At 34.2% G+C, this 14,352-nt stretch overlaps 1 protein-coding gene across 1 annotated transcript in view; it reads left to right on the forward strand.

The window, feature by feature from the left end:
- The first annotated feature begins 4,119 nt into the window (after positions 1-4,119).
- The window catches only part of LOC142317486 (uncharacterized), a 203,939-nt gene continuing 193,706 nt past the window's right edge, over positions 4,120-14,352 (forward strand). Inside the window, exon 1 of the mRNA XM_075354051.1 lies at positions 4,120-4,328. Within this exon, the coding sequence (XP_075210166.1) occupies positions 4,120-4,328 (209 nt within the window). The remainder of the gene's footprint in view (positions 4,329-14,352) is intronic.

Genomic DNA, 14,352 nt, shown 5'->3' on the forward strand with positions numbered 1-14,352 from the left:
TGATATTTCTAAGTAGAATTTTTTTTTGAAAAAAAAAAGTGTTCGGACTGGAAAAAATGAATATCTTGGGAACTTCTTGATTTTTTATCTAAAACAAATTGTGGTTAAGACGCAGGAAAGTATAGTTTCACCAAGTTTCGTCAAAATTAATTTTTTTTTTGCCGAAATAAAAAGTAAAATCGAAAAAAACGACTTTTAGCATTTTTCTCGGACATTTTGAGGTTATGTTAAAAAGTGACCTCTACAAAAAATGTGGATTTTTCCACGATCTGGAACTTTTGTACTGGATACATTTTTGACATCAACTTTCGCCGGAAATCGCAATAATATCATTTTCCACTCCTTTTCAAAACCCCAAATCAACTCTCCACTACCTCCGCTCACACATTTATTTTTTTTACGTTTGTTATAAGCACCTTTATCATTTCCACTAATAAAAGTTCTACCACGTGTAACAATTTCTTTTCCTCTAAAAGAGTTATTTCGATCGGTCTATTTGTCAAAATGAAGATATCACCCAGAACATAAATCCAAGTGTTATGTTTTATCGTCAATGTTAAGCGCCACGGACACATGGATTTTAAAAATTTCAAATGAGAAATATTTAGGATTTTGAATTCTGTTTTCTAAAATAGAATGTCAGAAAATAACATGAAAAAAGAGTCATTATAAGGATTGGCTGAGGAATATCGAAAAAGAAATGATAATGCAAACAATGTTTAGAATATACGTATTATGAGGGAGAAAGGTATCGGTTACCTTGCCTCATAATTCAAGAGTAGAGATTAGAGAAATGTGAAGTGTGAGTGAACTAAACGGATCTAAAAGGAGATGAAATTGGAATAAGATCAACAGTGAACATCCTCAGTTTGCGAAAGTTGTTCATCTATGAATAAAAACCCTGAAAAATGTAAATAGTGACACACGTGAAACAATGATAATCTGTGATAGATAGGTGTGAAGAGTATATATTCCATACGCCTTTCCGTCTATTTTTCAGACGCCTACAAAATCCTGCTAATTCTTGAAGCATCTCCTAATATAGGAAGTATGGATTTACCATGAAATATAAGTCTGTACTTCAACAGTAAAACTAGATTAAACATAACAAATCAAAAATCTATACGATAAAAAAGAAAAAAATATGTAAATAGTATTAATTTATGAAGGTGACTTTTTTTTAATTTAGAGAAACGGAAGAAACTATGGAAAGTAAAACAAAACCAATCAATAAAGAAAAACCACTTAAGAAGAATTTTGATTGTTTAATGTTTTTGCTACAAGACATCTGGGACCTAGATACTAAGGAGGAAGGATATTTATCCTTTTTATTTTTTAATTTGATACGCAAATTAAAGAATATCGATTAAAATGAGATTTATTATATATCACCAGTTTATAATAAGGTCAATATATAATATTGACCCTATTTTATTAATATTATATTGCCCCTCATAATATTGTAATATACAATAAAATAATTTTTTAATCGATTGCTAAAGGAAATATTCTCGTATTACTAATGCCTGAAATAGTAAAGAAAATTAATTTTCACCCCCACTCACAACATGCGACCAAGAGTAATGCCGCACTTTTCTTCGAAAAGTCAGAAAAATGGTACCAGCTGAAATAAAGCATCACGATAGTTCAACAACTTATGTTCGATACTTTTTGATTACATGAAGTGAAATTTCAGTTAACGTTTTCAAAATAATAATTTAATTATCGATGAAACTATCAAAAATATAATTTAATGATATTTATAAAAAAATTTACGTTGCGTTTTATTAATACAAAAATACTACTGGTTTATTATGTTAATACGTTCTATTTCATACTCTAGTTGACTTATTTATCTTATACGAATCTTTAACACAATAAGGTGGTCTGTAGAATTACTACTGACAAAAACGAATAGTAATCCGTTGACCCGGAAAGGTTTTTATTCTATATTCGAAGAAAGTGAATGGCAGTGTAGTATAGGGATGAAGAGAAGAACTTAAAGGTGCTCAATCAAGACAGAACCCTCAGGACTTGGAATCAAACTACGTTCCTTTGCTCTAACGCTCTCTTGGGAGTCAAGGAAAAGAAGCAAAGGTTTTAAGTTCTAAGATCTGAATGGAGGGTAAACTTTTTTAAAGTTAAAAGAACAAGTAAGATATCAACGTTGCAATTTATTTTTATTTTTTTGTTGTATTTTTAACTGGAATTCATTCAATTATTTTCTAAATATAAGTTTAAATAAAAGATTATGCAAACATTTCTTAAAAAAGTAAGTAATAGACTTTTTTTAGTCGCTAGCAGTTTAATATTTCACAACGATAATGTAACTTTTGCTTTTATTATTCATGATATATTATTTATTATTAAGCATTCTACTCGACGAAATAATTCCTTAGAGATTTAATTTTTTTTTTCGAAAATATTCTTAAAATATTCATAACTGTTAATAGTTATGCCTGTATATCACAATATTTTATAAAATTATACAATTACTTCGCTGAAAATGTAAATATTTTAATTATGTTGCTAAACAACTTAATATTTTATATTATGAAATTATCATTATACATTCTAAAATTATAATTTTTGAATGAATTATTATTTTTTTTTTTTTTTTTTTTTTTTTAATTTACTTCAATCTAAAATTTTCACTTTTTACAACGTACACTTTACGAGTACAAAAATAATCGTTTGATACTGTGATTCCAAATATTCCTGGTCCATTCAAAAGGGTTGTTTTGTGGTTTATAGCCGCAGTAAAATACTGATTCATTTTTACGATTCAAACGAGTAGGACTCCTTGTTACGTAGTACCTAAACGAACAAAAATAGATGTATACCAGTCAGAATCATTTAAAATACTCCATTTTTTTTTCGCTAATTGCTAAGCGATTTAATCTGCGGATATGATTTTAATTAATTTTTTGCAAATAAAAATATTAACTAACAAAACAGCATTATTATAAAATTTAAATGATAAATAAACAGTGAATCTTATCTCATTAATTTGTTTTTATTAATATTTATTTTATTTACTTACCGATTTAATTCAGTCACGAAATATAAGAAAAATCACACTAGTAAATATAATCAATAAGTTTTTTATCGATTTGCATCTAGAGATTGATTTCTCAGTAGTAAAAGATATGAAACCACCTGACAAATAATCTTTAAAGACATCTCCAATTCTCACAATGTATATATTTTACCTAATTAAAATAATAGGCATAAAATAGCTTGAATAAGGAAAGACGCTAATAAATTTTCATTCACGCATCCTTCAGAAATTTCAGGTTGAGAGGTTTGCGATAGTAAAAAATAAGTCAATTTTATTAGAATTCCGAACAACTTTACTAATGATTACAGATCAAAGAAACTACAATCTATCTTTAATACTATTACAACCGTTAAGCTATGTAGATAATGGAGGCCGAAGCTGATAATCACACGATTTAAAATATGAATAAAAAAATAACGAGAAGGGGCAGCTCTTTAAAAGTACTACAAACACTACGAAATGATTTTAAGGTCAGAGATTCGGTCAAGGTAAAAAAACCTGATATTAAACTCCTCGTGGTAGGAAGAAGCCAATGATTTTATATATTAACAACTGCTTGTATACATAAGAAGATAACGCACGAGAAGACCTAGTTACTCCCGGTATAAGGAGTACCTCCCATTACAAGTGCCAACGGTCTACTAGCAGGTCGGATGAGCAGTGACCCGCAGGACAATAAAGTACAGGGAACTTTATTGTCCTGCGGGTGGGAATATGCTCCCAAAAACGGACGAACATCTTCAGGAACACAACGGTATTATAACACAAAGGTAATGGAAAACCACTGCATGAACAACAGTGGTTTTCCGTTGCCGAATTATCTCTACAAATAATTCTTTACATTACGGTATGATGCTTTTGCCATTAAACATTCTGGATTTAAAATAGCTTCTCATTTGGTCTGAGATAAGCCAAAGAGAAGTTAAAAGACCGACTGTGTACAGGTACATGTAAGGTCAAGACTTGTTAGAGTGGAAACTTAGAGAATCTCAAGAGGCAAATAAGTTAAATAACATGGCTATTCTAGGTCTAAGTGAACTAAGGTGTGAAGGATAGGGATGAAGACTGAACAAGTTATCGTATTATATTCTGGAAGAAAGAAAAAAAATGGAGAGGCCATAAATATCAAGAATGAAATAGCAAAATGGGAGCAGAAAGTATGTTATATTAATATTAGATTACTATCGTTAAGGTTATCAAAATATTTAGTTATGGTACAAGTATGTATGTCTACATCTAATTATGAAGAAGAAGATTTTGATAAGATGTATGAGAGTACTGGAAATTTATAAAATAGAAAAGAACTGCTGTAAAATACTAATGAGCAATTAATATAGAATTAAATCAATTTTGGAAAAAAAAGTAACGGTAGTAAATAACAAAGAGGATTTCAAGAAGAAAATTGGAAAAAGTAAAAAATTACAGACATTTGGGTGCTATGGTGATACAAGTCTGGAAGAGTTCAGCAGAAATAAAAGAAAGGATAGCAATGGCAAATGAAATCTGAAAAAGAGGGAAATACTGTAGTAAAAGTCTGGACTTAGGGTTAATGAACATATTAGCCAATCGCTATGTATCGAATGCCTTATTGTACGAGAGTGAAACCTGGGCTATAAGAAAGAGGGAAATTGACTGTATTGATGCTTTTCAGATGTGGATATAGAGAAGGATGGAAAAAGTAAGATTGACGGGTAAAGTGACGAATGAGGAAGTAATGAACGGTATTGAAGAAGAAAGAGCACTTATGCGAGAAATACACAAAAGTAAAGGAAAGTTATTATTACACGGGGTTAGAGAAATGGAATCTTGACAACTACATGACAAAGGTTAGGGGAAGGAGAAAGGAAGCGAGGAGAAAGCGAGACAAAGGTTAAAGATGAGATTAAGATTGTAAACCAAGAAGGAGACGAAGGAGAAGGCTTGAGACAGAAATGGATAAAGTTTGAGGTGGTTTAAGGGAGCTACTGCAAGGCAGAACCAGATAATAATGATAATGAGAAGGGTTGGGTGGTAGGAGAAACAAACTATTCAAGAAGGAATCATAGTATGGCCGCTGTAAGCAGCAGACACCCCAACACATGGAATACCTCGTGATATCAGGACGTTTTTATTTAAAAGATTGAAACTTTATACCAGTCTACGATGTTTCTTAAATATATTGTATTTATTAAACGTATAAAAAAAAATATATATATATATATACACGAGGTGTGGCAGGAAATTAATGAAACCTGGAAATGATGCAAGTTCCCCCTCCACATAGCTTTTGCACAAGCCACTTCCAGACGTTCAGTAAAAGTTTCAATTTCGTGCGGTAACTATGCGACCCTAGACAGCGTGAAAAATGAAATTGTGTTTTTGTAGTGCGTTATGACAATGGTTCATCCCAACAAACCACATAGGGGGAAAATACCCGTCTTGTGACGCTTCCGGTCGCCACACAACCCCTCCCCCCTCGAGGGTACTAGCCCTGATGGGCTTTAAAGGGATGCGTCTTTCGCCTTCTAACTGTTTTATCTCACAGTAATAAGCCAGGCTTCCCTCGTTGGGATGCCACCGATGTAAATGCCACGGTAGACATATTCATCGGTGATTTCAAAATTTGGCTTTGCTGTAGGCCTCATCGGGACATCTTCAATGTCCTCCTACATTGTTTCCCTCTGAAATAGTTAACGATGTTCGCAGAAGCACGAACCCTGCGCCTAGTTCTATATTTACTAAGCCTCGTTAGTGTAAATGTCTCATATATTCGAGGCAAAACGAAAAACAACATACCACCAAAAAGTTGTTCGCAACAACGAAATTTAGTCCCAGTTCCCTTAGTGAACTCAAAACTTTAGTTCATACCCCTGACTTGGTTAATTACGGACTCCGGTCCGGTCTACAAGGGAAAAGCGGAAAGACATCCTATTCCCTTTCAGCTCCATCGCAGAGTTCCGGGTGACATTTACTTCACTTACTACCATCGTCGAGATGCCGCTACACCTGACGGCTGCCATAGTAATCCATACCCTCTACAGTGCAGTCGCCGTTCCGCCGATAGATAACATTCAATAATAATCACTACAATTTTCAAACTAACCGTGGCTCGATGCAACACACCTACCTCCGGCCAATCAACTGCCCAGGCAATCCCTAGCCACCCGCGGTGCTACTCTACTATATTCCTTCAGCCGTTCTGCTCGGGGGAGTAAACGGAGGAAGCCAGCTACAATACTCCATTCTCTGCAAGTCTTACAGTTGGCTCGCAGATCAAAGAAAGAATCCACTCTCTTGAGTTCCTAACAACTGTGGTACTTTCAGCCACGTACCTGAAACAAACATAACGGACATAGTCCACAGTATCATCCACCCTATAGTCCGTGTACAAACCCCAGTCAGTCAAACTATTCCTAAATGCACCATATCCTGAAAGGAATTGAGTTGTATACCGACTGGAGAAAACCCACCTAGTTGTTCGCAGCTCCCAAACATTTGGAAATAAACCATGCGTGTATCGACCAGTAGAAGAATAATTTCACCTAACTTACCAAGAGTCAAAACTTTAGTCTTCGATTTCCCGCATACGCTCAGAAGTAAGAAGGCCTCCCTTCTTAGAAACATACCTCTTGCTACGTTCCGTAACTAAAATGTCAATTGGTTTTATCGGCAATCACAGAGACTGCCTCTCTCGAGACAGTTCTGTAGCCTCCAACAACAGCTAGCAATAGAACACGCTTGGCTCACAATAAAATGTCCCTATAACATTGGAATTGTAAACAATGAGTCCAGACAGGCGCAGCGTACAACTTTATGGCCTCACAGACACCTTTGTAAAGAATTCGCAAGGTACGATAATTCAACCCCCAATCGGAATGGATGACTCTACGAACACCAAAGAATGCATGAATAGCCTTACTTGCGACAATCTGAAAGTGTTCCCTAAATTGAAGCCTCTCATCAATCGGAAGGCGCGTCCATCACGACTCGCGGGTGACGGGTCGCAGCTAGACGATCTTTAAGAAACATCATAGTGGCTTTCCCCGTGCTGAAAACCGTTTTATGCTGAAGACTGCATAACCAAAGAACCTTGCATGCCCGTGTCGCTCTGACCTTTATTTCGGCACACGAGTTACCCACGACCAACAGCAACCCATTGTCGGCGTAAGCCACGACGTGGTAGCCACTGGGCATCTGCAACCGCATGAGATAGTCGAACTCAACAACCCGGACGACTGGAACTAAAATACTGCCCTGTGGACAACTTTTTGACAGGGTCGTTCCTACTTCCGACGCGCCGTCTCGTTGGACGACTGTTGTGTCGCTGAAATAGCTTGAGAGAGTCCTAATCTCTTTTAGCGTGCACCCTCGCTAAAAAAATCTGATGTTGAAACAAGTCAGAGGGCCACCACAAGTTATTAAAGCCCCCGGATATGTCCAAAAAGACGCCAAGTACATATTTGAACTCGCTGGACGAAGCCAGATCCATTACCCTAAGAAATGCGTCCTATGTGCCCTTTCCGAGACAAAAACCACACTGGTCGTGCGTCAGCCATATGGTTAGAAGTCAACCTACAATTATTGCGGAGGTATATTAAAATAGAGGTACCTTCTCGAAAACCTTACCTACTACAGGCAAGAGCGTCAGGGTCCAGTAAGATGAACTCAAAACAGTGGGTTCTTGTCGCCACCTATGAAGAGCAGTTTCAATACACCACATTTCCAACACGCTGGGAAATATCCAGCAAAAAGTATCCTATTAAATACCCTAGTCAAGAAACAAAGAATTACTGGCAACTTCGAACAAGGAGTTTCACTGTGATACAATCATATCCGGGGGCTTTATTCTTAGCCAGGCTACAAATTACTTGGCGGATTTCCGCTTCACTAATCTGAGAAGATACATTCTTAGAGCGAAAACCTACAACTTCCCTTCAAATACGTTGATAATATGAGATTTACCAAATTCAATATCATCTGGAAGCTAAAGGGAGCTAGGAATAAAGGGAGTATTCCCTTACTCGTGACGAAGACTTACGACCAGAATTCGTTGCCACCTCTTTGCTGCGGTGAAGCCGGTACACGTTCGTAGAAATTTGTGCCTTGTACACCGAAAATGATGAAGAAATCGAGAGTCTAAATAGATGCTTAACAGCAGCCGCAGTATGCAGTCAGAAACGCTTCGAACTGTCGGAGGTTCAGACGCTACCAACTGTCGGAGGTTCACACGCTACCAACTGTCAAAACACCAACAGCAAACGAAAAATTTAAAACTTTAATAAAAAACGAAAAATTTTAATAGCAATTTTACATGAAAAATTTAAAACAACTTGTTCCGAAATTTCCCTAGTAGTTTCTGAGATGATTGCTCTAACACCCAAAAACATAAGTTGCAAAGCATGCTGTTTTATGTTCGGTGTAAATTTATTTCGTTAAAGTACTAATAACCAAATTAAATTTTAAAACAAATTGCCTAGAAAATTTAATTATGAGTAAAATCTTGTAATTAAAATCAAAAAAAATTGAATTAATTTTTAAAAAATCATTTTTTTTGAAAACCAAAGAATCGAGAAATTCTGAAAATCATGCACTACGAATGATTTGTTAAAAGGTAGGCCCAAAATAATTTTATTATAAAACGAAATTATTATTTAAATTATTTTATTTATTTATTTCCTTATTTTGTTTATTCTCTTCTACCAATATTCTTTCATCCATTTGACTTGTCTTTCACCTTTCCCCCCGCATCTTAGATCCCCTTTTGGCTGAAATTTTTTCTTGAAATTTTAGATCTTCGTTTTGCATTGTCATTCTGATTATTTATCTATTGGCTACTTTGTTTTCGTTGCTCTTTAGTTTTTTCTGTCTTACTAAGTGTGTATGTCTGGGTTTTTCTATTTGTGAAGAAGTTGAAAATTTGTTTAGTCAGTCTGTTTTGATTAATGCTTCTTATGGGGCAGTAGAAACCGATTCTTTTTTTTCTCATCACATCGGAATTTTTCTCGATTTTCCTGTGTAGGTTTTTGTTCGGTAACAGTTTTGTTTTATCATTTAGTAATTTCAACCCGAGGATTATTCTGGATAGTTTCCGTTCTTTCTTTTCCAATTTTGCATTTGCGGTTTAGTGTTAGCGATTCTGCTGCATATAGTGTTTCTGGTTTTATTGCTAATCTTTATTGTTTCAGTTGGAAGATCTAGGAAAGTTACTTTTTGTTGCAGGTGTTTTTGGTCAGCTAGAATATCAGTTCCATCTTCAGTGTCTGTTTTCCATCGATTTCTTCTCCGGTACATTCTAGCTTATCTATTCTCCTAAATACTTGAAGTTATCTAATAATGGTCCTTTATTCTAGTTTCAATATTTATTTTAATTTGCCCGAGATATAAATTGAAAATCAAAATTAAGGAAGTACACGATTAGTAATTATTAAGTTCAGTCTCTATATAATTCCTGGCATACGAGGTGGGAGGTGTGGCAGAAAAGTAATGAGACTGATTTTTTTCTTCAAAGGTTTTATTATAGTTGACAATATGTCCTGGGGACAGAAATTGTGTCAGTAATCACCCTACTGTCAAAAAAAAATCGGCGTCGACTTCATTTTTTATTTGCTCATTCGAGCTTTCTTTGGTCGAAGAGAAGTTCAGTACTACCCTTGACTTTGGCGTTTTGTTTCTGCATCGTACTAAAAATTTTATGATTTATCACCAGTGATCACACAACTGGGAGAAACCTGGATCGTTTTCAATTCTGTCGAGAAGGTCAAGGCACACATTCTTCGGATTGTCTTTCTGTTCAATAAAAATATTTTTTGGCACTGGATCTGTGTACACATCTTTCTCATACCCAAATCATGAATCAAAATCGGATGAATCATGACTGGCTTGCGCACAAGCTATGTGAATGGGAAACCTACATCGTTGCCAGGTCGCCAGGTTCCCAGTGTTGTCAGTCTCATTACTTTTCTATCACAGTTCGTATATATATTTACATTGTTACCACATATATACCTAATTTAATATAGGCGGACAAACACAGTATCAACTCAGATGTGATCTACCACATAGTATACGTACGCGATTTACAAGCATCACTCCCGCCGCGCAGATAACCACGTAGTTCTACGCGCCACGCCACATAGTTCTCTTACCATAGCGGCGCTGCGGCCTCACCACTCTCAGACTCCAATAAAAGAGTGTGCACGAGAGCGAATTTTCAATTCATCGTTGACCACCACCAGGAGAAGACCAAGAAGAAGAAGAAGAGGATGAAGAAGACAAGAAGTTCCCTGGCCGCCTCAATGTGGGACCTCCCGACGGATGCCAACATCCCCGCCGGAGCAGCAGGCCTGGCCGGCCCGCCGATGGAGCCGCTGGATGCGGACGCTACCTTCCCGCTCCAACTTGCCGGGCTTCAATCGCTCTGGCCGGCAGACTCAGTAGCAGGAGCCGGACCAGCGTGGATTGCTCGGGGAGAACCACCTCGACCGTGCCGGCGAAGGACGATCGATGCCACCCGAGACTGCGGGGCTCTAGGGACCACCACTGCCTCGCTGTAGTGGAAACCCAACTACCGTTGAGGGGAAGCCCAATCTGACTTCAATGGACGAGTCGCAACTATCCAACTTCGCCGGAGACCAGCTTCTGTACCCAACAGCTCTTCTCAGAGCTAACACAAAAAACGGCCCTTTGCAGGGCCACCACAAGGTTATGAATTACGAGCCGTCGAAGCCATTCGACAACAACAGCCCTTTTCAGAGCTACCATGAAGTTATTAATTACAAGGAGCTGTCGATGCAAATGGACGACAAAAACGGCCCTTTTCAGGGCTACCATAAAGTTTAAAAGTTAAAGTTATTAAGTCCCACATGCGGCAACAATATATATATTTTATAATTGTACTTAGGTGATACAAATTCCCGGCTTTGTTATAACAAGAATCGTAGATTTTAGTATTTCTATTATAAATTTAATGAAGGAATTTATCAAAACTAAAGGAGTATTTCACAGCTGATCTACATCTTCCATTAATATTCCTCTCCAAAAGAAAAACTCTGAATTTGATTCACAGTCTTTCCCTTATTTTCATATTTTATATACTATTCGAAAAAAATATGTTAAATAGATGTTAAAGTTTTGCAAATCGTATTATACTAAACTTCCCGCATGGTTTCAGAAAAAATTGATGTCTTGATAGATTTTTTCCATTTTTTAAATTACATCTGAAACTCATGTTATCAAACAATTCTCCCTTCAATTTTTTTTTAAATCGCTGTTAAATATTGAATTTTGTTTCACCTTTATTATTAATGAAAAAGAGTTACTACGTTATATTACTGTCTGCTTACTGCTGGTAAAGACATACCTTATCCACCAAAAACGGGGTTTGATATTTTTTTTTTTTTTTTTTTTTTAAGATAAAATCCACTTAAAATGTAAATTCTCAATCCGGAGTATAGAACCGGAAGTTACAAAAATTAGGATATACATTAACCGACTAAATAATCTTCCTTAAAATATCAAACCAGTCATTTAAAAACTCGTTTACAAAATTAATTAGTAACTAGAAAATTTTACTTCACCTGTTTATTCTTTGAGATTCTCAGGTGGACACAAAATAGCGAATTTCCTGAGTAGTAGATACATTAGTGATAATATTGTTTCTGATGAAATGAAAATTTGTCTTTTGTTAATGGAACGAATTCTAATCGGACTTTCCGGTTGATTTCACATGAAACAAATTCAATCCGTAAAATTCTCAATGAAGTGTTATAATAAAACGCTAAAATTGCTATCCGAGTTTATGTTTGTTTATTATGTCTACAAATATTTCCATGTGAAATATATTAATATAATACCTCTTGGGCTTTCATAAATTAGAACGATTTTTCAAGTAACTATGTATTAGGCATACAAAAAATCAATTTACTATAATTGTGAATCATGATTACTAATAATTTAGTAATTCAAAATTCTAACTTTTCAATGTTTTTATATTTACAATATTTTTACACATTTTCAGAATACATATATTTTCCGAATCGCATTACACAGTTCTAACTATTGAATTACAAAGAATTATTTGGATATTATAGAACAATATTTGGTCTACTAGGAAGAGCCTCATTATATTCAGGTGATATTTCTGATAAAATGACCATCTCCAAGATCTTCCTACCAATCTATCTAAAACTACATTTAAACATTTTCTTGGATGGAACAATATTAGGCTTTCTATGAGTTTACAATAATATATTTTAAAACTTTCTCTCCCAAATTTTCTCTGTCTCATTTTAAGAATAAAATTAATGTTTCCTAAGTAATTTTCATTAACGCCTTGTAATTCTTTTTATACTAAATTTATTTATAATCTTCACTTATTTGACTTACTATTATTTGATTAATATGAACTTAACCTCCATTATCTCTTTATTTTTAATATCTATCTATATTTTTTAAGTTTATACTTCATATATAGAACTGCCAAGAAATGTAATCGGTAATTTTTTTTTTTAATTTTTGACCCCGACCTAAAATGCAGAAATGTTTATGGAAAATTTTCTTTTTCTTATTTTAGACTTTATTGAAGCGAGTGTTAGATTTAGAGAAAACTTTATTCAAGCAAATTTATTTTGCTTAATCTATATATGAAGATTTTTAGATAAAACTTTTATTAAAATTTATTCCTCGCCTCAAAAATTATACGGATATTTTGATTTTGTATCTTTTTTTAATTCTTGTTCTCTTTTAATTTTTATTATTAATCTGTGAGAAAGTCATACAATACTTTGCCAGCTTTTTTATTTATAGGCATTATAATGTTACGGAAACGCCCAGGTATTCAACATTATCCTAATCATCTAACAGAAGGACTGTTTAAAATATCCTCTTTATTTACTACGTTATTCTTACCGTTAGATACATAATTAAAATAGTCAATGCTTCTAATGAAGATACAGCATTAAACCAATTGAAGGTATAATACTGTAAGATAATTTTGAAATTGAATTGAAAATGACATCAATGGTAGGTGTTTAAATTACTAAATGCATATAGGAGGAAATTATTTTCATTAGCCTAAGCAATCATCAAAATGAAATAAAAGGTAATGATAGTTTTTGTACTTATTTAAAATCGCAATATAAAACTAACTTATTGATATATATAATGTGGGAAACAGATAACAATCATCGTTAAAATGATAATGTAATCACTCAATTTTTCAAATCACACGAAAATTGATTTTCCAAAAACTTAATGATTCACTATCACATCACAGGGAAGTTGATCTTCGAAATATACTTTCGGAGCTAATTATACGTTACCTTAATTACTGAAGTTTCCAGTTGATCAGTTGAAAGAGTTTCTGTTTGAAAATCTTTAAGTATTTATTTTAACAGTTAATCAGCTTTTTGAAAACACTAATAAAGGGTACAATAACTGGTTACTTAAATTAATAGGAAACAGTTATTTAAATTATGGAAATGTATCCTTACTATATAGTATTACCAAGAAACGCGTTCAATTTTTTTTAGACCACGGACGTAATATGCAAAAACGTTTTTTGAAATTTTTCTTTTTCTTATTTTAGTCTTTATTGAAGCAAGTTTTCCAACAAAAACTTATCTTATTTTACAAACTTATCTTTTCTATTTTAAACCAAAAATTTTCTTTTCTTCAGAATTGAGCAGACCTACCCGGAATGGAATAGGATAACAAAGTATCCAATTTATCTATAAACTGTTAAGGCAAACTACCCAGTGGAAGTTTCTAATATAATTTACATAACATAGACAACGTTGTCATTGTAGACTTTCAATTGACTCGCATTGGTTTCGTCAATATTCTCATATTAGAATTAAAGAACAGATTATTTCCAACAAAAATAATATAAGCCACGCGTTAGAACTTTAATATTACTCATTATTGATGTAAATTTTCACCTCCAGATAGTTTTTAATCTACTAGGATGCAGTTTGAAAGCTGGCAATGCAAAGTCTTCAGCAACAAACTACGTGGCCAAAATGATCCAAAAGTTGACAGTTACGATTGGTTTTATTGCAAAGTTCCGTACTTCGGTTCATTTTGATTTAATTAAGTAAGATAAAAACAAACGGATACTTTAATTGAATTCATCACAATTTTGTCTATGAATAAAATTATTTTAAGAGAAGCATAAGTATTGAGTATCTCTTTAGTATATATAAAACTTAATTTATTGCGGCAAATACTTTTGCTAATCAAAGCAAGATTGTTAACAAGTAATATTGTACTCCGATCTTGGGTAAAAACTTCTGATCTCCAAGGAGCAGCAAGTT

This window comes from Lycorma delicatula, chromosome 1, assembly GCF_047948215.1.
Source record: "Lycorma delicatula isolate Av1 chromosome 1, ASM4794821v1, whole genome shotgun sequence".
Lineage (NCBI taxonomy): Eukaryota > Metazoa > Arthropoda > Insecta > Hemiptera > Fulgoridae > Lycorma > Lycorma delicatula.